The following is a 27,608-nucleotide window of genomic DNA, read 5'->3' on the forward strand; positions in this document are numbered from 1 at the left end:
AATAGTCTTACTTCTCCAAGGCTGCTGTGCATTTGCCCAAAAGCTGGGAGACTGCGCAGTGAGGGAACAGGGGAGTGACCCGGACGGCCGCGGGATTCTCGAGGGCGCGGAGGGTGGATGTGATCATGGTCACCATTAAGGTTGTTGTCACTTGCAGAGCGCAGCAAGGAACGTGGTGAGGGGAGGGTGCCAGCCACAACACGTCGACGGTTGGTGTAGGAGGGAGTCTCCCTGAAAGGCACTAGAAACAAAGAAACAGTAGACTAAAGGAAGATGTTGTTGCAGACAACAGACAAAGGCTGTTTGATGGCAAGAACTAAGTTTTATTTAACTTAAAATTAAATAAAATGTATTGTAAGTTTATTAAATTCATTCACAAATGTCTGGAAATGAGATGATAAAATATACAGTAAGAATTATTCATACCCTTTACAGATTACATATTTAGTCATATTAAAAAGAAAAAGAAAGTTCTATGTACTTTTTGGGGATATTTTTGATGAACCAACACAAAGTAGAACATAATTGCTAAGTGGAAAGTAAATCATATAGGCTTTCTAGATGTGACAAATAAAAATCTGAAACGTGATAAACATTCACCGCTTCCATCTGTATCTATAAAACCAGCAATTACCACCGGATGTCAATAAGCACCCTTGAGACTAACGATTCTGTATATTCTTCTTTGCAAAATTTATCAAGCTTAGAAAGACAGGACGGAGATAGTTTATGAACATAAATTTCAATTTGTGCCACATAGGTTTACAGCTTCCACTGGGCCATTCCAACACAGACATGCTTGATATAAACCATTCCATTGTAACTCTGACAGTATGTCAGAGGTTCACTTGACCTGCAGGAAAATGAACCTTTGCCCCCGTCTCAAGTCTTTTATAGCCTCTAATATGTTCTTCCACAACTGACCTGTCTTTATCTTTGTTCACTTTCCCATAAACTTCAGACCACGTACGTAGAACTGGTGGTTCCATTGTGGTTCCACCGTCCATGGAACAAGTGGGAAAACAGTGGGGCCATATTTATCACAGTGGGGACAAACTGTGTTCTGCCAGATGTAATATATTGCATGCAAACACTCTGCTTTAATGTTCAGTTTTGGTCTTATTTGACCCTAGTTTCTTCCACATGATTGATGTGCACCAATACGACTTATGTCAAATTGCAAAGTGGACCTCATCTGAATCAGAGGTTTTGTTGTGGAGTAGACTCCAATTAATTATCCCATCAAAAAATTAAACCTGAGATGTCGATTTCAACAGCTCCCCCAGAGTTGCCATGGGCCTGCTTCTCTAATTAAAGCTGTCATTTGCTTGTCAGTTTAGGTGATTAATGCTAGACATCTAGCATTAATCACCTAAACTGGTCTGCCAAGATAAGCCAAGCCTGTTTTGTTAGGTCAAACGTCAGCCAATACTCTTTCTATTTTTAGCCTGCCATAATCTTTTATAAACTAAACCTCCTTCAAAGATTTTTACAACTTTTTTCCTGCGTTTCTTGGTCTTCATGATGCTGTTTGGTGCTGGATTTATACTGATATTAAATTCCACACAGCTGAGCTCTATTTACTAACTAAGTGGCTTTTAAAGGCAAATGGTTGCACTGCACTTTTGGAGCCCAAATACAAATGCATGCTACACTGCTCTGATATTTCACATGCAACGTTTTGCTTCAACTTCACAATTGTGTGGTATTTTGTATTGGCTAATCCTTTAAATTCTCAATAAAATATTGATCTTTTGGAGTTGTAATATGACAAAATGTGGCACATTATGGCATATTAATAGATTGTTGACCATCATCCATAAATTTCAAACTAGGAAGTACATTAACTAATAAATTCAGACTGATTAGTGAAAGATAAAAAGAAATCTAAATGAAATGAAAGGAAATAGGATATAGAAATGTTTATAAGCACGGATATTCAATTTGAATCACCTAGAATGAAAACCACAGTTAAATCCTGACTTGTTGACAAAGATAGGGATGTAAGCAACAATATGTAGACTTTATATGCTATTACGGATTTACTAGGGTTGTTGCTTACAAAGGAAAAACTAATTTGAGAAATTTGTCTTGGAGTGGGGTATTACAAGCTGTCCACACCAGATGGCAGAGTTTTCCTGTATGTTATCTCACAAAGAAACTGTTTAACTCCTTAACTCAAGAGTCCAGTGTCCTCACACACCCTTCCTTTTTATATTCTTCAGTCTATATTTCAAACTCTTATCAGTTACAGAAATATACTGGCACAAAGAGTGCAGCTGAATATTTAATCAACTTTAGTAAAGTGACTTCTATTCTCAACTTACCAACATCTGATGCTTTGTGAACCTTAATGATTTCTGCGAGATCAAAGTTTCCAGCTATAATAGCCACCTAATGGGAGAGAAGAACATGGAAAGCAGAGATAATGTTTAAGCGACAGAAAACAAACCTAAGCACATACTCAACAGTTTTTGTAGTCTGGAAATGTTGTACTCATACAAAAAATAGTTGCACATAATTTGTCTGTGATAAAAAGGAATAATTCAATGTATTAAGACAAAGCTATGCATTATAAACATTAAACCTATGTAATTTCATACAATTAAAATTAAACTTGGTACTATTAGACACCACGCATACCTGAAAAGCAGTCTGGCTATTGTAGTTCTTTATCTCTTTATTGGCTCCTCGGAAAAGCAAGACACGTGCACAGCTATCCTAAATGAGGAAGAGATTCATGTGTTGAAATATCACCACTGTTTGAGGTGATATTTCAGGATTTTTTGCATCACATCAGATAACACTTAAAGATTAATTCACTTCTTGTTTGCCAAAGCCGTTTCTTGTGCAAGTATCTCTGCATATGTTGAAAATGTTTACAAACTTTACTAGACTAAATATACGTATGTCTGTCTCAATGATAAACCATTAGAGTACTGAAATATATGACTCATGTCACAATGGAAGTGAGACTGCAGAGTTAAAAAAATTACAATAACAAAAACCGGCAGTGTAATGGTCTTGAAAAGTCGTACACCAACAAGTCCATCATAATTTGGAGATGTACACTGTGACGTTTGTTGTGACTATTGTCATTACTGCTAACCTCTTGAATTCTCTCTAAAAGAAATCTAGCTTAGGGCACCATTTAAAAATGACTGAGAAAACTGATGCTGTAAAGAAGAGTAATATGGTATCATTCAGAAGTTATACAGCTGAATGAATTTGTGAAACAGATGGAAATAAAATAACAGATTGTGAAGTTGTGAGATGAATTACAAGAAATACTCCTTTGCTTGAGTCATTGTTGACAAGTCTCTACGTCTTCATTTGAAATGCCAGCAGTAGAGGAGCATTTCTCATTGCTGCAGCTGTGAACATATTTATTTTGTTTTTTATTCAAAAGTAGTTAAGTCAGATAGTTTCCGACATTCAATTTGAACTACCTAATCAAGAAATATAACACACAGTTCACATACTTACTTAGTGGTTTCTTAGTGAACTTGACCTCACTGATATTTGTACAATATTCATACTTTCAAAAAGTCTTTCCTGAATGAACCAGAGTGCCAATATAAGACACAAAAAAACTATGTAAAAAATATGAACTTTAGAAAGTCTTCAACTTACCAACATCTGTATAGGATTATGGAGTTATGGAGTTTAGAGCTTTTAAACATATGCAGATAATTGCAAAATTGCACAAAAATATTGGTACATATGAACAAAGTAGTGAATAGTTGTAATGTAGAAATAAAACTATAATATAATAAAATAAAAATATTATAGAGAAGAATGTATGGTTTTCAAATCTTTTCACATAAAATCTTATAAACATGCACCTAATAATTCTACCACCTAAAATGAAATATTTTATGTTGGGTTTTCTTCAACCTGAAAGAAAACGTCTTCCAGCACGTTGTATTTATCTTCCACTAAATAGGTTTGAGTTGCCAGGGCAGCAACCTAAGAGGAGATACAGACTTCTCTCTCTGCAGCAACTTGGACCAGCTCCGCTGGGGAAATCCCACGGCATTCCCCAGGCAGCCAAGAAACATCATCCCAGCTTTTGAACACTGGATGGGTATTTTATTTAGGAATTTCAGGTTGGTTTTATCATTCTCATTTAGCATGATAATACATTGTATATTAGCCCCATCTCAATTAACATACCACATGTTGAGAGTCAGACTTTATCATAACCAAAAGCAACACATTAAACTTAATTAGGCACCAATCGATGTATTCAAGTGTACAGCTTTTCACCTTTTGTTGTTCAGTCACATCTAGTATACGAAAGGCAACAGATTTTGCTCTGCATGTTTTTATGCATAAGGATTTCTTAAATCCTTACCACTGAAGCAATTATTTTATGTTTAAGTGAATGTACAATCACAACTTACAAAAAGCTGCCTCCTCTAAAGAGTTATTTATAGGATTGTACTTTATGACTCCATATTTGACTGTTGCAGACAGTCCAACTTGTGTCTTGTGTGTATTTATGCTGATTTGCTATTCAACACAGTTCTGTCTTCTCAAAGACTTTTTTCAAGCATGTCTCAAGAATCTCTGTGCCAGTCAAAAGACTCCTGCCATGTCCTCATTCACCAACACATCTGCCAGGCCCTCTATGTTGATGCCAGTGGCCACAAAAGGGGCATGGATTGAACTAGTTCATTCTAATATTTTCTACTGAAAGTTACTTTTCATTCATTCAGTCTCTCACAGTTATTTATATTTTCCTCTTGGTGACAGTGACTCTTCTCTCTACATATGACTCTATTGATCCTGTCACTGGAGAACTACGTTTCCAATCGATCCTACAATCCCCTTTCTTACTGTGATTGTAGATAATCATCCAAGACAAGCCTGCTTCAGGCCTGCTGATACCCTGCTATGATGCACGCTTTGGGAGATCAATCAGCTTACCACAGCTGCTGTGCTATTCTACACTGGCACAGTAACTGTGGTAAGCTGATTGAAATGTCATTCTCATCAGCAAGAACTGACTAGAGCGACGGCATGGTCCATTAACATGCAGGATGTAAAGTAAGTAGAACAAGGAGTTGAAAATTCAAGCCAGTCATCCAGACTGTCTGATATTTTTTACAGGCATGCTCCAACCAGTCAGAGCTGTTACTTTGTTGACCCTTCTCCTAAGCACATAATTAAAAATAAATGTTCACACTAGGATGTAATATTCCTGAGTTTCTTCTGCAAATTGAAGGGAGATCTAGCATATTTACAGTATGTTCTAATGACATGAACAAAACATGCTTAAGCTCTGGCTCTTCCTTCACTGAGATGATAAACACAAAACAACTTCAGTCACGTGGATGTGTTACAAACTGTTAGTATTAATTATTGATGCTCTGCTAACCAAACACACACACACACACACACACACACACACGCAACTACCCTCTACTCCCGAGACTGGTGTTCCAGTTGAGCTGAAGCAGTTCATTCATCACAACTGAAATTAGCTGTACAGCACATAAGACACACACACACACACGCGGGCGAACATATTTCAGTTCCTTTCTAACATGAGCTCTTTCTTTTTCACGTGAGCGAGAGGGCTCATTTAATGTTTATGAAGTGAGCACCACATTTTCCCAATGAAGCAGCAGAAATGCATCTTTTAGAGTGCCAAGTTAAAGTCCCTCACTTTGAGCAGACTCAAAACAAACAGTAAGTAGTCATACTCTTTATAGGAACCTTCATGATGTTCACAAGAGCATGCTGGATTTACAGACCTCTCCAAACCTTCACGCCCTGCAGTGTCTTACTGTACATCAGTCAAAAGTGAGCATGTTCATTCATATTTCAGAATCTCCACTCACTCTTTTTGATGCTGTAATGACTTAGCAAGAACTGCAGAAAAAAGCTCTTATTTCTTCGATTACTGCAATTTAAGATCTGTGAGCAACACACTGAAGTCTTATGTGGCAGCTCAGTCCCAATTTTGACCTTAAAAAGGTTCAAATACAGAAAAGCATAACATTTTAATTTGCCATATATTAAACTATGTAAAAGAACTTGATTTTTTTCCCAACTATAGCAAAACATATGTTAGAAGAACATCAAATAACCTCTGAGTTTATACCAAGAACACATGAGTGTGTTAGAAATTAAGACAGGTACAGCATTCAAAACGCTGAAAATCTCAATTTCCATTGAAACCTGTCAAAGTTGAAACAAAATACAGATAAATAGCTTAATGCCAAGATAGCTGAAGAAATTGCCATGAAAAGCGCAACAAAAATCTTTTAAAAATATTCTTCCTTCAATTGGTCGAAGTAAATATTAGTTGATTCGTTTATATTAATCATTTTAATAAGTCAAAATACCATATTCATCACTTAAGAATCAGGTATTTGTTTTAACCCTTTAAAAACAGCAGAAGAAAATATATATCATATCTTATGACAAGTCGTCCTGTTTACATTCTTTTGAAACATAAAGATTGTAGATGTTTATGCTGTAAATGTAAATTTCTAAATTCTAATAAAAATCAATAAACTTAATAAACTAATTTTAAATATAGTCACTTAAAAATATTAAAAAACAATTTGGATCATTTGAATAAATCTACTCTATACTCTCATCTTCAGATAAAAACCTTTAAGTTAAGTCCTGATTATATTATATTATATTATATTATATTATATTATATTATATTATATTATATTATATTATATTATATTATATTATATTATATTATATTATATTATATTATCACAACAGCATTAAATAGTTTCCATAAAGGCGATGGCATTAAATTACTAACCTATGACACACCTGCCACAAACAACAGCTGCAGGCAAGAAGCTGTCACTTCCAAACCCACCAGCAAGTGAACAACAGTGCAAGAGTCATTTCAGAACAAACCTGTGGGTGTTTTTGAATAGCCCAACCACAGACCATCAGTCTACGAATAGAGAAGTGCCGAGCCAAACAACATTTTCGAAAGCAATAAAATGTCTTAAGCATTCTACTGCTCCGACTTTAAATTGTTCAATATTTGGAAATGTTGCCATCATGGACTTGCTTCTTCCGTTGCCATTGCCAAACTGCAAACATAAGCAGACTACAATTCTGCAACAGCGCAGAAAATCAGAGTAATCATTTTTAGCACCTCTGTCTATTGATTGCCCAGGACAAAGTTCATCCTGAGAAATTGAGTTCAATGGCAAAAGTCTCAGCCAGAGAACAGAAGGGAGACGAGAATCAAGCAGAACTGCAATGGAAGGTAAGATGAAGAAATATTACTTAGTAATAATCCTTAGGTGAATCTAAAATATCTGTTCTCATATTTTTAATTAAGCTGATGAAACAATGATGTAGAATGTGAAAAACTTTCCAAGAAAATATATTAGACTAAAAAAAACTAAAGCAAGGTGATGAGGCAAACAGTAAATAATTATCAGGATTAATTTAATAAATAAATTGTGTTCTTATGTTTAATTATTCAGCACAATTTTATATTTTGCCAATTTATAGTTATCTGTCATCCAGTTTAGATGAAGTACAAATTGACAGTGAATTTGAAACTAAATATAAAAAAATTAAAAAGTTCTTGCAACAAAGTGTCTTCTAATAGTCGGGACTGACTAAACTGCAGTGTTCTGCACTGTTTACAAAATAATCTGTGCAAGGTTTTCATCTGCTGGTCATGTGCATCATTAAATATTTACCAAGTGATTAATTTTAGGCAACTAAAACCAAAAGGGAAAAGACTTAATATGTTTAATTATTTAGTTCAGTCAACACTGCAACACTGAAACACGAGAAAAAGTCTAAGCATATAATGCACAACATGCTCATACAGTCTTCATGTTGCTGCCCAGTGGGCACTAAAAGAGCCGGCGGGTGTACATTGTACAAAGAACAGATGTCACAGTCTTCTCTAAGGAAGAATTTAAGTCAAAAACAGAAATATTATTTTGTGTCAGAATGAATGTTACCTGATTGTAGAGAGCACACACATGCAGGGCAGTGTTTCCAGATGCGTTCTGGGCACTCATGTCGGCTCCGTAGAACAGCAGATGTTCCAAGTGCTGCACGTGGCCATAGCGGCACGCCTAAAATGACAAATTAATAAACTTACTCTTTTTGCTCAGTGTTTTTTATTAGATAATCTCCATCATTTGGACATCCAGATGATAAATGAAGTGAAAGAACCACATCGCAATTCCTACAAAATGTGAAGAACTTGGACAAATAAGAATGATAAAGAGCGTTAAAACGTTGGCGAGATGGGCTGCAGCCAGGGTCCATTACCAAGATCTTCTTTTGTCTACTAGTCATAATCAAGATGTTCCTGTGACCTACATTTTCTATTTGCCCAAACAAACAGCACATTAATTCTGGTTTTTGGTTATCTAAACAGTGGTTCAATACAGTAAATCACAAACCTTTGCAATACTGAAACAGCTAAATTATGAGCAGTCTTTCCATTTTGAGTTTTTTTCTATATTTTCCTTAACTTTAATTTGTGGTGATTGCTCAGTCTACTGGGATGAAAGCTGTTGCAAACTATCCTGAAGCCGCTCCCGCTTTCCTTTTAACTACATCTTATAGAAATTCCTCTTTAGTCACAACAACAGTTACTAAAAGGATGAGAAAATCTTGTTTGCACCACCTGAGGCTAAATGTAAATGTGTGATGTTATTCTGGTAGGACATTTTCTGCACGGCTGCTGCTGCACCTAACTTGGAGCAATATTTCTATACTTTCCACTTGTGTCCTTTGTCATTCACACAGAGGAAAAAAGCTTTCCCTAGCCATTGTTCTCTCACTGTGTTTTGTCTCATTGGAGTGCACTGTAGAAGTGAGAGAGCACCAAATGATGCTGGAAGTTTTCTTAGTTACAAGCCATGTGCGGCATATTCTATTTCAGACAATATGTACTTACAGATTGCTAACTCTAAAATAAATGCAAAATGAAAATAAATGCAAAATGGAGGGAAAAGAACACACCAACACACAGCAAAGAGTTGGAGTTGAAAGGCATAAAACTGATTAAAATGTCTTTGAGTGAAGGGCAGCACAGTTATTTGATAACGCAATTTCAGTTCAGACATCAAAAAACTGTATCTGCTTAAGAGAATCCAAGGCAATATCAATGGCAATGTTGCTCTTTATTGTCAGATACTTTAAATGTCTTGTGTGTATCTCTCTGCTGACTGGTCTCTGAATGAGCTGAACATTGTCCTATCAAATGTTTTTTTAATGTTTGCCATTTTCAAGTTTCACTCACTCACTATTTTCCGTCTTTCAATTTTTTTATTGTTCAATTCTGCAAATTATATGAGAAAAACGAACTTTAATTTTCTTCTGTTTTTAATGCAGGTCAAGATAAGTGCTTGTTACAAATTAAATTAATTCAACATGACTTTTAGTTAAATTAAAATGTGACAACCTTCAGAGCTTCTTATCAGTTGCCAATTATAATATAAAAAAGACTAGACAATTACTAGGATATTCATAAATAAATGAACAGAAAATAATAGTATTCTCTCATTTGTCTGGATAATATTTGCACCAGCACACATCATCTTTATGATCTGGACGGAATTGGTGGGCATTGAAGTGTGGGCCCACATTAACTTACATAGGTTTTGTGAAACAAAACATTTGCAGTTTTGTGAATTCATTATTGTGCTAAATATATGTCCAAAAGTTGAAATCTCATACAGGTGTGTGTGTGTGTGTGTGTGTGTGTGTGTGTGTGTGTGTGTGTGTGTGTGTGTGTGTGTGTGTGCATGGGTGTGTGTGTGTGGGGGGGTGAGTGTGTGTGTGTAGGGTGTGTGTGTGTGTGTGTGTGTGTGTGTGTGCGTGTGTGTGTGTGTGTGTGATTTCTAGTAGAATAGTATGTGGAGTTTATTATTCTTACTCAGAGCTATATTATTGGGTGAAAAAAATAGAGAAGTGCTGGTGTATTATTATCCTAAGGTGAGTGAAACTCAACATAAGTTTAAACATGAGAATGTATTAGAGTTATTATTTGTAAGTTAGCTGGTTTAACAAACTCAGGGCCCCTTGCCTACATTAGAGGGGTGTGGCTGTACTACACAGTTAAAAAATGACAGGACAATAACTGGTTCTTACCAAGTCTTTGCTGGGTTTCTCCTCTGCCCATTGGTGCTCTCATTGCTCCTTTTTGAAGATAATAACACTGTGCTACTTTGTTATTGAGGTTTTAGCACCACAAAGGAAAACCAGTGGTGCTGCATTTAACCACAAAGGTGAGCCCTGATTTATGAGATTTTACTGCCATCATTTTGTTGCAAGACAGTTAATTACAGCCCAGGTGAAACTTTGGGTCAAACCGGTTCACAGATGGAAATTTGCAAGAGTTGAATTTCTTGTGTGGAGGCTTTTAAAACCAAATGATATTACCTTCTATTCAGTACATAATATAGTACACAATTTTGAGCATGAAGCTAATAGGACCAAGAAAAGTGAATGTTGGTATCAAGTAGGAAGCTCAAGCACCATCCTGGCTGTATGTGCCTCACAGGGACATGAGTTTGTCTGCTTCACATTTTCAGTCTTAAAGTCCTGAAGACGAGGCCAACCAATAAACTCCAAGCTTCACTGGATAATAACGTCACATTTAAACTGGTCTCAAACCATTTGGAGTGTTCAATTATGGGAACATTCCTAGTTTGTTAAATTGTTCTTTTCTCTCTGTTGTGTCAAACAAATGTTGACATTTTTACAAGTTTATAAAAGTCGGTTTTTTACATGCTCAAACCAGATTATAGTTTGTAGTTTCTTCTTACTATCTTTTTATCTGTAAGGTTCACAATGCTGTCAAAGGAAAATATCATATGAATTTCTACTGTTCAACAACATAGAGGTTATACATTTCAATAAGCGTCATTAAAATAGATAATTATTCATTTGAGCCCACCTCACTATTTTTTAAAAGTATCATGACCTTATAGTTTAAAGTTATAATCATCAAGTTATGATACAATTATGAACACTCACCTCTGCCTGACAACAGTAGGGCAGTGAAAGTTTGTCAGTCTGATTGAGACTTGCTGAAGTATATGTGTATATTTATATCCATGTCCTCAACTGAGATATTTTTGCCCCTCAGGTAGAGTTGACATAGTAGGCAATTAAAATGTTGGCAAAACAACAAAATAAAGAATTATACTGTCTACACAGACTGCACGTCCTCATTAAACTATGCTAAGGCTATACCAGAAAACAGCAGAGCCATTAAAGTTAAACACGTAAAGAAAAAAAAAACCCAAAAACTAATTGACCTTCTGATACCTCACAATAACTTTCATCCAAAAATATCCACCAATGGTAATCTTATTGTAGATACTAAAGGTGAACTTTTGAATGTTACAATGTTTTTTTCAAAGTTGAGTTAAACTGGTCAAATGAATTAATATTGGATTTCTCCACACTTCCGTTTAACGTGCAGCAGTTCTCAGGACGTACAGTTCCTTCCATCTTGAGATTTTTAATATTCTTTGAATATGTAATTAAAGAGAAATAATAAATTTCTACAATTTTGATCATCACTGGTTTCTTTACATAACCAGTGTGTGACTGGGACATTTTATCAATTGCTGCCTCAACAGTTAAGGCATTACAACATTTTTACCCTTACAATGGCTTTTCCTATTTCTACATGCACAAACATAAATCCAAAATTTACTAATAAGTTGTTGTGATAAGCTGCCTGTTTTTCTTGTTTCATTAAAACTCAGGAATACCATTCTACAGGAGTTCCTAATGAGACTTTACATTTACTCATACGGAGCAAAGACTTTCAAAATGACATTGAATTGAACTTTGAAAATCAAACCATTTTTTTTTCTCCGCAAGAAAAACTCTTAACACTTTGCGTGTGCCTCATTGTATTTATTACCTGGTGTATTTCCTGCCAGCCATTCTCATCCTCACAGCCGACTTGTGCGTGGTCATGCAGCAGCAGTTCACAGCAGTATGGGTCTCCTCCGACCATTGCACTGTGGTAGAGAGGAGTAAGACCCCTGCTGTCTTTATAGTCAGGAGAAGCACCCAAGTCCAACAGTGTCTGTAGGCAAAGTTTTAGTTTTAAAGTGTTTTGTTATCAGTCAGATGATATTCATGCATTTTAAACGTGAAAGCAAGACAGAAATGAAGTGGTGGTACTCATGGGAATCTTGTAATAAATTTCCTCAGCCTAAAATCTACATTATTTACATGGATGGAAAATAGACTTTAGTAATTTGTAAAAAAATTAAATTCAAGATATATTTTCCCTCATTGAAAGAGGCTTGCAGGATTATTGATTTATACCTCTTCAAATTTTTTCACATCTCATCACATTACGACCAGAATCTAAAAGTATTCCATGACGATGCAATGTGATATATTATCACAAAGTAACATATAACTTTGAAGTAGAAGAAAAAAACTTTTTAAACATTTTTTTTTATGACTAAACCACAGCTGGTTTAAACATGCCCCAAAAGTCTTGGTGCTACAGCAATAGGTGGTTCTTTGAAGCTAAATACACATGCACACTTTTCAGTTTTTTTGTGACAAACATCTTAAACCTCATCTCATTTTCCTTCCCTTGAAAAACTCCATCTTATTATGGAAAAGCATATCAAACTCAAAAAAAAAAAAAAAAAATCCATCAAGCGGTGATGTAATGTGAGGCTGTTTAAGGGTCCAAGCATAAAAATACTTTTGCAGGGCGCTGTAGCTTTTATCCAACAGCGCCAACGCTTCATGTGCATTGCATGAACAATTGATTTTTACATGTTTAGATAATGGATATAAGTGAATGCAAAACATTCCAGTTCAACCATTTCTGAAACAAGAAAGCAACATATAAATAATGAAACCCCTTCACACATACCAGGCCATCAGATAGTTATGCCAGTTCATTCAAAGAGGGCATCCTATGCCTCATTTTTTGAGTAATTGCTCAACCATCATTTCTCAAGCACCTCCACTAACAGGTTATCAATCCCCATCTTCACAAATAGGTTCCCAAAAGAAAAGCTTGGAGGCAACCAATCGGACCACAGACATAAACCAGGAGTCAGTGCGTCTACTTCCTTTGCGTAATGTACTTACTATAAGTGCTGTGTGGTTCTTGCTGCGCACAGCCTTGTGCAGGGCAGTAATGCCATCCTTTGTTCGGAAGTCCAGATGTGCCCCTCCATTTTTAAGCACTTTGATGAGCTCGGCACATCCCTCCAACTGTGCTGCCAGCGTTAGTGGGCATTCTGTGAGATCCAAGGCTGAGTAAGCAAACTGTATTCAAAATTAACATTTTTCCAGTTATACTGCTGCACATTCCTGATGAAAAATGAGCTATAGCTGTCAGTGTTTAACAAATAATAATTAAAACTATTTAAATTGTCAGTAACTCTGCATTTGCATCACTGCCTGGCTGTGTTAATTGTCACCCTCCTATCTACCTAAATGGCAGCTTCCTGTTGGTGTTAAACTAAGCTATTCATATGTTCCTCTCACTTTGCAGCTCATCTGTGGGACTATAGGTCACCCAGCAGAGAAACAACCTCCTTTGTTGTGGGACAAACATCCGAATATACATAAGACGATTAGAAGGAAGAATAAACCAGCTTTCCCCGCAAGCGCGAGGCTTATTTCAGAAAATCCTTACATGGTCAGTTGTGGTGAGGACAGTATGCAAAAGGTAGAAAGTACAATGGAAAAAAAAAGAAGGTAGATTACATACAGGAGAAAAACTATCTACTGTATGTCCATAACTATTGAGTTTCTTACCTCCTGTGTCTGGATCATGGAAGTTAGGATCCAGGCCTTTTTCCAAAAACCGTGAGACCTTTTCATTGTTTCTCTGCTGCACATACTCCATAAACTTCTTCAAGTTTGCCTAATGGAGAGAGACAAGGGAGTAAGGTTAAAGGGAAGACGGGAAGAGATCGTTGTGATTGGGCGAAGTCAGACTCATGTGGATAGAGATGTTTAATAATGCAGTCCAGAGATGAAAGCTACTGCCACTGCTCTTTCCTTCTGTGTTTGAAGGTTTTATTTCTATTCTGTCATGCCAAGCAAATGGACCAGAAGATATGTAAGCTATAATAGGAGCGAGCGAAAAATAGAGGAGTGTAAAGGCTGAACAGGATCACTGAATCTTTTTCTTTCCCTTCTTGTGGAAAAAAAAGAGGAAATAAAATCCTCCAGCTTATTTCACATTTTGACTGTACATAACAATAATAATAGAAATAATAATAATCTTTTAAAGACCTGCTAGAATGAACATCAGTGATGTATATGGATGGTGAAAAAAATAGTTCTGAACATTCATATTCACAGCAAATGATTTTTCTTTTATACTTGAAAATAAATGTGGACTTTATTTAAAGAAGACTAAACCCACTCAATATTAATAAATTGAAGCTGCAAAGAGTCCGTGAGCAATGATGCAATCTCAAAGATAAAAAAAACAGGTTAAAAATGCATGATAAAATTGTGAAGTAAAGAAAAATAAAAATCTAGTTAAATGAAATCCTAAAAGAAAATAGGAACCTTTCATCACAATGAGTATGATGGAGATGCAGTTTGACAAAATCAGTAGTATTCCAACTAAGTTTAACAGAAAACTTAGATCACTTTTGTACTCTTTTGAGGTTTTCTTGCTTTTGTCATTACATAATATGGACACAGGTACAAAGTAGATTTGCTACAACTTACTAAAGAAATGTAGAACGGCACACTTAAACACACTCTTCAGAAACATACACATGCATATGCAGGCAAAACAGAAAACAGAATGAAGCATCCTTCTGACACTCACCATCATAAACTGCCTGATCCAGTTTTAAAATGTTACCTCCTCGGACTCTTCCCAGATTTCACACTCACAAGGCGCTTTTCATTTGCACCAAGTCGTCCGCAGCCCGCTTGCCTGTACAAACCCGCATCTTGCTCACACACGGCACACTGACATGCTGTAAGGATCCAGCGACTGCTACGCTCACCATCTCCGAGTCAAACTGAGTGAGAGAAATTCGTTTCCTTTTTCTTTTTTTTTGCATGTGCTTTCAGGCAGTTGTTATGGTGATGGGATACAAAGACCGTTCTAGCAGCCAATGTACACATGAGTGGGAAGAGCACTGAGGTTGTGTTTGTCTGTGTGTGAATGACACCTCTTTGTGTGTCCTGAATAATATCGTGGATAATGCCTTGAAGAGGTTCCTGGGATGATTTACCAATAATCAGGTGGGCCTGATGTGTGTTTTATTGCCTGGCGAACAGAAGGCTGATAAAAGGCTTCTACTTTATTTTTCTCAGCAAGGGCCTTAATGAACTCTTGATATTTTTTACCCCTGGCTATCTTTCCTTGTCTGCAACATACACTGCCAATTTCACTTTTATGCAAAAAAACACAAAGCGTTTATTTTCAGAAACAACCAGAGCAACTGGAAAATCACTATTAATTCTGAAATCAAACAAAAGGATGACAGGGTGTAATAAATCATATCTGAAAGAGGAAAGCGCTTTTCAGTAACGGCACAATTAGAAAACACTGAGTGTTGCTCGAAATCTCATTATTTTCTTAGTTGACATACATTTTAACAAACTTATGTATTGAATAATAAACAGATCCAGAACTTCTTCCAAACTATTTGAATTCTGACAACATATACAATTGACAAATACTATTAAATAAACGAAATAGTTTTGCTTGGAAAACAAAACTATGCTTTAAATTGATTGTGTGCTAGAGAAACCTCATGTGTTTATATGCTGAAAAGAATCCTTGTACTTCTACACTGTACCACAATTCTGCAAAAATAATTTGTTTCCATTTATGCAAGCTCACACATTCAGGCAGAGAAATTCCTGGCAAAGATTTGCAAATACACCTCCACAGTATTTCCTTGGTTAGCTTAAATTTCATTAAACCTTTTGCCAAGCTTGATTCACTAATGAATGTAAGCTTCCAAATTTACTGTCAATATTTACCATCGAGGGCATTCATTACTGCCTGGATGTGTCTCATTTCCAATAATTCCCTAAAGGAACAATACATTTTTCATAATAGAAAGAAAAGTAAAAGTGGCCTCCAAATAAATCAAAGCAACATAACATTATGAACACATAAGCAAGCAAAAATTATTCTAAATAACCAAAGGGTTATATCGACCAACTCAGCAGCTTTTTTATGCAATGTCAGGCTCAAGACAATCATATAACTGATAACAATTGTTTTAATTTCTATGTTCAGGAAAAGCAGAAAGCTTATATCATTCACTGCAAATGACACTGAGATGTAAAATCTCTCTTTCACAAATGTTAGAAAGTTTGCTGTGATGCCAACAAACGTTGAACATGTAGATGCTCTTCATTTTGTTAAAGCCAACATGTTCTGGCAGCCAGATAATATGATTCTCAGTTTGACAGAGTGTGACCATTCTCTGGGTGTTTTGAGTGTGCAGACAACTTGCATTGTACATTTGTTGGGGTTAACATGCTGGAAACACATAGGTGTCCTGAGTGAGTGTTCACCGCTTGATTGTAGCTTCGTAGGACTCCATCAGGTCCGTGTTGTAGCAAATTTGAAATTTGCACCTTTTGTTTTTCTTCACTCTTTGCTCCTACGTCCGACTACGCATCAGTGAACAGCAGTAGATTTCCATCACATTATAGTACCTGGTCGACCCTGACCGACCCTACAGCGCAGGGACCAAAAAAGCAGATACTAGGCTGGAGAAAGGCCAGTGGAAACGCTCACAAAGCATACTGAGCAGAGTGGAGCTGGGTCCATTAGAGCCAGTGGAAAAGGGCCACTGGTGAACCATTGTGGCTGCAGTGGCCCCATTATTTGACCACTACTTAATCCATTCTCGGCCAGATACCGAGGAAACATGCAACGAGACAAAAACACTTGTTAAAATCTTTCCTCACTTCTACCCTAACATTTATACTATAAATACATACATTTTTACTCTTAACAATACAGATATTGGCTGCCCTCCAGCCCTACTTTACACAATAGATGCAGCAAAAATGCATTGATTTCTTTGGCTGTTAGTCCAGGAACCGCATTACATTCTCTCTAACCTGTTATAACCTATTAACCCAGAGAGGCAAATCAATCACATCAGTTTGTTTATTGATGAACTCGATGCCAGAAAACCAACATATGCGCAAAGAAGTAATGAAAGCAAAGTTCTGACTCAACAGAAAGTGGCCCCCTCTCCCTCTACAGTCCAACCAATCTAGACATGGCTCTACCTTTTTCACGTTAATCTGTATCCATTGAGGAGTCTCACTTCAGGTTTTAAAGATGAGTACCTGCTCTGGAGGAAAATATAATTTGAAACCTCCCAGAAAATGACCAATTCTTTTGAAGCAACAGATTTTGTGATCTGCAGTAATAACAAAGGAAGTATTTTCAGAAATACTATTACAGGTTTAAAAAAACCCAGCATGTTCAGGTTGTTAAGATGGCTTAAATCATTGATGGTCAGAGAGCAAAACAATTATTGCTTTCATCAACTTAACGACTTTAAATTTTGTTATTAGACAGTTCCTAAATTTCAGAGTCTCTCTTCATTCAAACACTGAAATGTAGCCTACACAAGCTTCTCTTTCTGAAACTTAGCCTTGTTGTAGCATTAAAAGAGTCAGAGTTAGAGAAAATTATAAAATGGAGACTATTGTACCTAGTAAAATTAGAATAAAATAGTGAGGAGCAGTTCCCAGAACATATGGCAATTTTGCAGTTTGATAATTGAAATACTATGTCCTCATTTATCTTTATTTCTGCACTCAATTTAAAACAACAACAACCTCGGTGCTATGCAGTATAAATACGAAATAAAGAAGTAGATAAACATTTCCCTCAAAAAAGTCAAATTAAAAGGTAAAATAGATTAAATGTCTATGAGTGTCTTAGAACAGTTGGTTTGTGAACCTTAAGTTTTGGATGATAACAGTTTCTTTTTAATTCACTCATCTGAGGAGTTTTATACTTAAAAGGAATATCTGCTAAAAGCTGATCAAAACCTGAGGAGGAACCAGAACACACTGAGGAAACGCAAGTCCCAGAGCAAAGCTACTTATTTATATTTCCCTTAGTTTAAAACTGTCATAATGTCACGCAAATGCAAGTAAATGTTTATAATTTAATTTATGTTGAGTTCACGTAGATCAACATGGACTCATGGACATAATAGGAAACACAGCTTTAAGTAAATAAAGCTTTACAACAGGGATCAACACATTTTAGGGTTTTTGATCATTTGCACATATCAAAGGTTTGGAGGTCAGGTTAGTTTTTGTTTTACAAAGTTTTCTATTTCATTTTTATGTTTATATGATAAAAAAAAGAGTAAAGATTTAAATGTTTGAACGTGATAAGGGCCAGAACATATACACGATAACCTGAGATAAAACATTTATTTCCAGAGTTAGTCTATTTTCCCATTGTTTCTTCCTTATAGCTTAGCAGGGAATTTTGCACTGAGAACTTGCTGATGTGAACCAACAGCATTTGATCAAATAAACTCAATTTCCTTGTAACAGACTAGCTTTACACAGCAAAAGGTTTAGTGTAACAGGTAACAAAGTATCTTCTCTTCCCACACATGATAGTAAGATGAGGCTGCACACGATTGCCAAAACAAATACAGGTTTACAATAAGCTATGATCTATATTACCTAACTTGTATAATGCATGTATTGATTGAGGATATACATTCCAATATGAACTGTTATTTAATATTAAAAATCACTTAATATCCATCAGAATCAACAGAAGTGTCATAAAGTACTGGCAGCTGAAACTGAAACAACAAAATACTTTAAATATTCACAGGAAAAAATATAAATACAGAGAATGGTAGAAAATCATCGAGCCAATTTCAAGCCAGCAGGTTTGTGCACAGCGCTCTAAACATAGAGCAGAAAAGGGAAAATAAACCAAAGCACACCTAATTCAGCAGCAGCTATAGTCCCGAAGATACAAGACAGATTAATGGGACACTGTTCAGTTACTAATGACAACTAAAAGTAGATTCACAGCAGTGTCCCAATTACCCGACCATGTTAATTACTGCAATCCACTGTAATTACTGAAATCTTTCCAGAAACCTGGGCTTCTAACTTTAATAAGTTGTCTTTCTATTAGTCAGCTGTTGTTCATCATTTGCTTTTACTCACTGGATCAACTCCACAGGATAAAAGAGGGAGAAAAAGAAGATATAAAGGTTGTGTCAAGATTAAAGTTGTCCTGATGCCTCTTTTTTTTTCATAACAGACACACAATGACTAAATATGACTAATTATGTTTGCTAAGCTTTTTCACCTGGATCCATATAAAAAGCTCTGTAACCCTTTCATGCATGTCCAGCAAGAAGTTTTACAATTACACTTACAATTAGTGACAAGCACAGGTGAACATTTTATTGCCGTTTTTAAGGATTTTTCTTTGTCTCTAATTTCCATAAAATGATCACAAAAAATAAATACTGTACACTTCCAATGACCATAAAAAACAAAATCTCCAAGATATCATAAATATAAAATTAAAATCCTATTAAAACATTTCTAATGTAAAATTCTAATTATCCAACAAAACACCAAATCTCTAAAACATTTGCAACATTTTACAAAGTAAATATAATTTGATATATGTTACTGGGACTTTAGATGAAAGACCAAAAGTAATAAAAGGTTACAGAAGTTACCTAATTAGTAAATGTAACTCAATGGTGTGTCATTTAGCCTTAGTAGGTATATAGCTGTGCTGTAAAAAGCTTGTTAAAGAACATTGGTGACAAAGCACAATCATGAAGTCCAAGGAAGAAACAGACAGGTCAGATATAAAGTTGTGGAGACGTTCAAAGCATGTTTGTGTTAAAATCGTCTCTCAAGCGTCAAAAATGTTTCAGAGAAATTCTCAGCCTATCTACAAACATAGAAAACAGAGTATCTATAAACATATCGACATTCAACTAATTGACAGAAAATGAAAGGAGATTATTGCCCAAAAAAAGCAGAAACTTGGGAAGAACTGCAGAGACTCAAGGTCAGGTGAGAGAATCTGTGTGCAGAACAAACAGTTGTCATGCATTCCACAATGCAGGCCTCTGTGGAAAAGTGGCACAAAGAATCCAGTCATTAAAACAAGTCACAAAGTGTCAAATTTGCAGTTTGCAATTGTAGATTTTATAGCACTGGAAGAACATAATCTAGCCATATGAGAATAAGATGTATTTTTTGGGCTTCATCCTAAGCACAATGAGAGAAGGAACAATGACTGCATATCACTCGGAAAAAAACATCTCCAAAGTATCATATGGAGGTTGCAGCATCTTCTTCAGCAGAAAAAACTGAAGCTACTAATGGCTGGAAAGGTAGGTGAAGCTAAATACCAGGTGAAACTCTAAGAACTCCTCTCTAAAATGCACTAAAGGCTCCAGAAACTCTTGAGGTTGGAACAGATGGTCACCTTTGAGCAGGACTATGATCCCAAGCATCTGGTAACAATTACAATGACATTTTTTGATCGCAGAGGAAGATCCTATACCTAACTGAAAATCAGACCTGGACATTTAAGTGCGTAGACTCATCCATCCAATCATTCAGAGATTTAGCACGGAAAAGAGGTTAAATGTCAATTTAACAATGCAGTGATGTTAAGAGCATACAGTTCAAACCAGAAGTTTACATACATCGGCTTAAAAGCTACATGTATTTGTTTTTCTCACTGTCTGCAGTTAATTCAGATCAAACTTTTATGATTTACGTCAGTGTAAATTACCAAAATCGCTTCTGTTTTGCTAAACACCAAACAAATGAGAGAAAGAATGTCAGAGATATTCAAAATCAGAAATCAACATTTTGTCACTATTTGTAGAATTGGCTTTGAGTTGTATGACTCAAACTACTCGAGAGACGATGCTGTAAAAAACAATCATGTCTCAGAACTACATCTAACTCATTTAATCATATGAACAAAATTAAACCCATATACAACATAAATAAATCTAAAAAAGTGAGCACAAATCAAACATGCATTTATGCATTCATGGTGAGAAAAACAAATACATTATCAGGCATTCTGCACTCCTTGTTCTTTCTCTATCTACTTTTATTGACGCTTGCATAAATATGGGCCCTGTTTCTTTCTCAGAACGAGAAAGAAACAATGCAATACATGCAGTTCTAATATTAGTGTACTCATATCCCTGCTTTAGGCGCCTAAACAATGGAGCAAGTAAAGCAACTGGACCCCCATTTTATAAGTTGGCAGTGCAAACTTATATTTTTGCTCCCCCATTTTTGAAATCTGATCATTCACTGTAATATCAATAACCAGCAAATTAAATAAATGCTGAAAATGGTTGCTACATTTTTGGTCGTCCTCACCTCCCTCAAAGTTGATACATCTCAACATGATCAGTCCACAGAAAGTAGGGTGAGGCAACAAATCTCGATCATCTTTGCAAGTGTCAAACCAGCGCTGCATCTCCATCAGTTGCTATAAACTAGATAAAAGTATATTAGAAAACTTTTCAAAAAATTGCAGTTGCAGTCAGGCAGCACACGCAGCTGCAGGTGTCACTTGATTTCCTCCACTAACAATATTTTGTTCTTGGTCTGATGTAATATTCTAATCCTAAAAGTCCTGTTTTCAATAACTGTAAGAGGAAAATTATCTTATTAACAGAAATAAAGCCTTGAAAACAGTCTGTGTGGAGTTAATCTGTAACGTGTTTTACTTAGTGAATCTAGTTACTGAAATAAATTAACTTCTCATTAATATTTTAATTTACTTGCTATAACTGCACGGTATATTTAAATTTGCAGCCAGAATTAAAGGGGAACCTATATCTTTTTCACAAACTATTCCAACTACCACTGATAAAAGTGAAAGCATACAAAAAGCATCAAACAGCATACAAAGACGCAACTCAAGTCGTCAGAAATCAAATAGGCTGAAAACCAGTGTAAGGTACTCCCTTATTGACTCTACCTTTTGTCTAAATACGGTTCTCTGTTGAGATTTACCTTCTTGCTTTGGAAATGAAAAAGTTAGCTAGGAAAAAAAAAATCCTCAAATGGTGAAGCTTGTTTTATTTGTCGCTTTATTCTATAATTCATGGTTTATTGCAGAGTATGAGCATCTTGAAGTATGTTACTATTAAAAATGCACAACTGGATGAGGGGTGGAAACATAAGTGAGAGCTATGGATGAGGGTACAGCAGGATACAGGGCAAAGGAGAGAAAAAGGGGTGAACAGGTCAAAGAGGAATTCTATCTCCAGAATTTGTTTGTTCATTTTATTCATGTCTTTTTTATGGATCATATCTACGTACAATCACATCTTCATTCCAAAGACAGTGGCATTTTTCATGACATATTAAGCCCAAAATCATTCAGACCCCTGGCAGTATTATATTTAAAGAAATGTTTCACTTTTGCCAGCATGTTTTGATAGAGTCCGAAGAGAGCTCAAGATTAGGGTGATGGCAAGGAGGCTCAACCTCACAAAAAAATTAAAACATGCAAAGAGCTCATGAAAAATCATAAGGGTTTGATTCCTCCAATTACTGGTACAACTTTTTTCAATTTTTTTTATTCGTACACTATTTTTTTTAATCTGCTCAGATTATAAAATATGTGCGTGATTAATTAATCTATATTTGAAAGATACAATAAGAGCAACGTAGATTTCCAAATAAGGAAAATAATTATTAATATGGGTGACATGCTAATTTTGTCTTTACAACAAATGAAGCATACAGAAATGCAAACCTCCAAAACACAAAAAACATAAATAGGTAATAGACTCTAGAAGAAAGAACATATTCAAGATGTACATCATAAACTGATCAAACATTTTGGGTAGCTCTATATTAATTGTGTGGCAGTGCAGCTTTTTTTCACTTTTTTTAAAATAAAACAACAAAAAACAGAACTGAGTGTCCATCGAAAATAAGGTTGTGCATTTCAAATAGTTGTAATGCAGAGCACAGCAGTAAAGGTCTGGAGTACATAAATATGTTGCAGCATCGTCTTCGTAAAGAATGGCCTACAGAATTTTCAGTTTTATCCTTTTTGTCCCAGTGATTTTATTATAAAGCTCAAAAACTGCCTTAAACCCATTTGATTAACAACCTGCAGATGTGTTAAGCTTCAGATTAGTGAAGAGCTCACTCAAATGAATGCAATCATTTCATGATTATAAACCCACTCATTGGCACCTGAGCTGACAGAGTCAAGAAAAGAAATCTACTACAACAACGAAGCTGACTGGTATTTACTTACCAGTCGTCAACACCAACAAGCTAATTCAGCATCTGTCTTGTATTTGTTTAGGTTGCTCTTCCCAGGAAATAAAAGCCTGATTTGATCTTTCCTCTGATCTGTCCCCAGCTTCCCTAATTTCTTTCTTTGCACTGATTGTTTCCCTGATTCCTTTCTTCAAATCCGCCAAGGTGCATCCATTCAAAGCAAACGTTTTCATTTTTTATTTAAACATTTCTCCTTTTTTTACCTTTTACTTAAACCTCTCAGATTTTGTCAATGCAGATATTAGATTCTGATCCAGAAAATTATTCATTTCAGGGGGCAATTCAACTAGCTAAACCAATTTGTTACAAAGCCAAAATTCCATATTATGGTTAAAAACACATCTAAACAGCCATCCAACAACACCAACAACTATGTAACAGAAACATTAACTTAAAATGAAATAAAAAAAGACCCAAATAATGAGTCTTTGCCATCTCCTCACATGTTTTCCTCCATATTTCTGAGTATGTAGTTCAATATGTCCTCCAAAAAGGAATGACCAGTTTCTCTGTTCCTTGTTAAGCCTGTCGTTTGACATAGCAAACTTGTGGATGATGTTGGAGATGACCAGTGTGACCTATTTACCATACATGAAATTTGGCTTTTATACCAAAAATGTATGGTTTCATCTGACCAGAACAGCTTCTTTCAGAGCCAATTGGCTGCAGACTGGTACTGTGAAGACTTTATAGAATAATTTAAAACTTTTATCACAGTTGCGCTTTTGAAATTTAGGCAAACTACCTTTTAAAGAATACAAACTGTTTCCCATTTCCTTTGCAAGTTGGTGAAAAATATGAAATATGAATTTTTATTAACGAGGATGTCCTAAATTCTCCAGACACCAAGCTGCTAAATAACTCACAGTGCCTGTATGTGTACATGAATAATCCTAGATGTGATTCATTTGGTTTATATCTATAAACCATTTCACTTAAACATTCAGTTTAGTTTCTGTCTGTCCCGTGTTTACCTGAGCAAACAAAATCTGAGTCCAGGAACAAACTCAAACATGAATAAGTGTGATGCTCTAAGCGACCAAAAGCTTGTTTTCTAGTTTGACAGTTTGGATCTAATCCTAAGGAATAGCATTTTCTCTTCAGAAGAAAAGTTATTTAATTTATTTACACACAATACTCCAAGACGATGCTGCTACTATAGCAACAACAAACAGATAATAAACCAATAATGTTGCTGATTAGCAGACAATTCCCTTTCACACATCCCTTGTGAAGGCTTTGTAAAAGCTCTGCCTTTATTTGCAGCTCGATAGCTTCCAGTAAGACAAAATCATTATCACTGTAATTAGAACATATTTTCATTGTCTTGCTTTCTTTAGTGTAACTCCAGTTTTAGGACTGTTTTAAGATTTGTTTGCATTTGTCATTTTTAGAGAGCATCATGTTGTTAATATTGATGTGGCTTGACCAAAGGACTATAGGGAGACTAATTAGATTGCTTTTAATTTTGATAAATTTGCACACACATTTTCTGATCAACTGTGATAAAAAAAATATATATATATTGTGGTCCAAAATAAAATGTGTTTAATTTTCAGTAACCAAATTTGACATTTTTTGCAAACCCCTTCAAAAGATGAAAACAAAGACTTAAGAAATGTTAAGGTGAAGTTAAGTGCTTATACCGTTTAGATATAAGATGTCAACTCCAACATGACAGAAGTAAGAGAAATGCTTAAACCTGCTTATTTACAGAATAAGATCTAATTTTAGCCATTAGTGCAGCTCCAAATGAAAAATAATTATCCGTTACAATTAAATTCTTGCAATATCCTAAAAATGCAATCATGAAGTCTAACATTTAATGTAACATATCTAGCAAAATGTAGTTATTATCTTTGACACATACAACACAAATCAAATGAAGGTCCATATACTAATCTGTGAGTTTCAAAGTTATTTATCATTTATTCAGACAAAAATGTAGCAGACAGATACACACTGTATCTTCCATCATACATTTAACAGCTTAGAAAACAGTAGTCTATTCTTTTCTTTCCTTATTAATAAAATCGCATGCATTGTGTCCTGCTTCTGTGTTAAATCAAGTAACATGGCAGACGCCCTTTCTTGTAACCTAACATTACAAGATAAAAGGTTAAATCCTCTTGGCTTTTGAAAACTTTAAAAGGAACTTTTATAACCCAGCTGTATGTTTGGATGAAGCTGATGAAGTGAACTGAACCTATGCGACATGCACACACTCACACACACGCAAACGCACACACAGGATGTCTGAAGACAGCAGTCAGAAGTTATTCAGCGGTTATAGTTGTGTGGATAAAAATTGTCACTTCAATTAAAAAGGTTAAGCACTCAAAAAGGCATATTACCATATCAACTAAAAAGATTAATTTGGATGGATTATAGTTGTTGGCTTCCTTGATTATGTGTGGGCTGCAGAAGCCCTTGTTGATAATTCACAGAACATGAATATATCAGGATAGAGATCATGTCTGTGGATAACGGCTGCTTGCTTTAACCAACCAAATAACCAGTAACAACATGTAAAAGATAAAGCATATAGCAATAAACTAATTTAATACTATAGTCAGTGTAAATGTATAACTATACAAAACAAACTAGAGTTCTGACTTAATATAATTGCAAGCTTAAAACTCTAATACAATTAAATATAAGCAGATTAATTACTATGTTGCCAGTATTTCCATTTCATGTTGTTCTAAATGTTGCAGCTGCTCTGTCATGGCAGTAATTTGCTTTCAGGGGCAAACCTTGTGGATTACTGTCGAGGTAAGTGTCTAACCTCTGTAGCCCGGCTCCTAGTAGCTCTCTCTGAACGTAACAGCATGATCCCTCCGGAGAAATCCTTTTCTGAAGAAATTCAATAAGATGTTCAGGGTAATATCTGGTATTCCTCCTGATGAAGCACAGTTTAGGCAGGCAGAACAGTCAAAGCTCTCTGAATTAGACTACAGGCTACAACAAAACCGAATAAAGCCACAGCCTCTTCCCCACTCAACAACACAATGACTAACTCAGAGAGTGCAGGTTTATTGTACAGTATAGCACACCCCAAACAAATGAACAAATAAAACCGTTAGTGCTACACAAAGGCCACAGATGGATGATGGCGAGATGGATTATCACAGATAATTACGCTAAATGGATGGCACAAGACATTTTCACATTTATATGTAAAAAATACTGTAACTCGCTACACCGTGCAAATATGAAAACATTTTTTTTTTATAAGCATCTTTTGGATCTAAACTGACTGAAGGATTTTAAGTTGTGCAATGACATAGAGTCAGCATGTTGTCTTCTGTCACATAAGGTATGACAATAAAAGTTGTGTTTTTGTTTGTAAGCAGTGTAGTGAGATAGGATAAAGGGAATGCATGCTGTCATCAGAATCAAAGAGTCCAGAGAAAGAAAAAGCTGAATCAGGCCCAGTCATGTGTTTTCAAACTGACACTGGGACAGAGATGCAGACAGCAGGGGCGGCGTGGGGGGGCAGAGCTGGTGGATAAAACACAACCAAAGGAATCTGTGTTGAGCTGGATTTTAGCCAAGTAGAACTTAAGTCAAAATAAAGCAGAAAATACAGGAACAAAGACTGCTCTTTGTGTTTGAACCCTGATGGCAAACATCCCTTCAGGCGACAGAGAGGGCAGCCAGCACACTCCAGCATGAGATGAGAGTCGTGTGGGTAGCTTATTCATGCAGCCTGATGATTATTAGTACTCTATTGTACTTCCTGTCAATAAAACCTGATTTAACAGTCATTTATTCATACAGACTTACCCACAACAATAGTTCTGTAGTCGGTTTAATGTATTTTTTTTTTCTGATGTGAAATCAACTGTACTCCTACAACATTAAGACTGTAAAACCAGACGGCTCAACAAGAGGGAAGGTGAAAGAGTATAGTAATGAATGGATGATAACCAGGATTGAATTCACTCTCGCTGATCCTATTTTTCCTAGAGTAGCAGCATTTTGGATGAGCTACTGCTGACAAAGATTTGTTTACAGAGACCGCTATATACTTTAATCTAACATACTGAGCTATACACATTTTTTTTTTTTTTTGCTGTAATAGAAAACTCCTCATTCTGAATTTTTTTTAACACCAGTAGGTTGATTCAGTAGCAGACCTTTTACGTTTAGTTGAACTGAGGTCTATATCCATCCAAAGTTCTTTTCATACTCTTTGGTCTTTACCCTCACAGAGTCTAGCTTGAGACCTGATTTATAATCTTTCATCGACCAACAATGACTTCTGCATTTTC

The 27,608-nt window shown here is 35.7% G+C and overlaps 1 protein-coding gene across 3 annotated transcripts in view; it reads right to left on the reverse strand.

Moving 5' to 3' along the window:
- Positions 1–27,608, reverse strand: part of shank3a (SH3 and multiple ankyrin repeat domains 3a) — a 151,692-nt gene that overhangs the window by 74,790 nt on the left and 49,294 nt on the right. For all 3 annotated transcript variants that reach the window (XM_055035584.1, XM_055035577.1, XM_055035569.1), the window contains exons 5-11: positions 13,786–13,894; positions 13,111–13,262; positions 11,909–12,076; positions 7,974–8,090; positions 2,644–2,721; positions 2,328–2,394; positions 12–241 (exon numbers count right to left, since the gene is read on the reverse strand). In XM_055035584.1, the coding sequence (XP_054891559.1) occupies positions 12–241; positions 2,328–2,394; positions 2,644–2,721; positions 7,974–8,090; positions 11,909–12,076; positions 13,111–13,262; positions 13,786–13,894 (921 nt within the window). The remainder of the gene's footprint in view (positions 1–11; positions 242–2,327; positions 2,395–2,643; positions 2,722–7,973; positions 8,091–11,908; positions 12,077–13,110; positions 13,263–13,785; positions 13,895–27,608) is intronic.

The sequence above is a fragment of the Poeciliopsis prolifica genome, unplaced genomic scaffold, assembly GCF_027474105.1.
Source record: "Poeciliopsis prolifica strain line A6 unplaced genomic scaffold, Auburn_PproV2 SCAFFOLD001, whole genome shotgun sequence".
NCBI classification, from domain to species: Eukaryota; Metazoa; Chordata; class Actinopteri; order Cyprinodontiformes; family Poeciliidae; genus Poeciliopsis; species Poeciliopsis prolifica.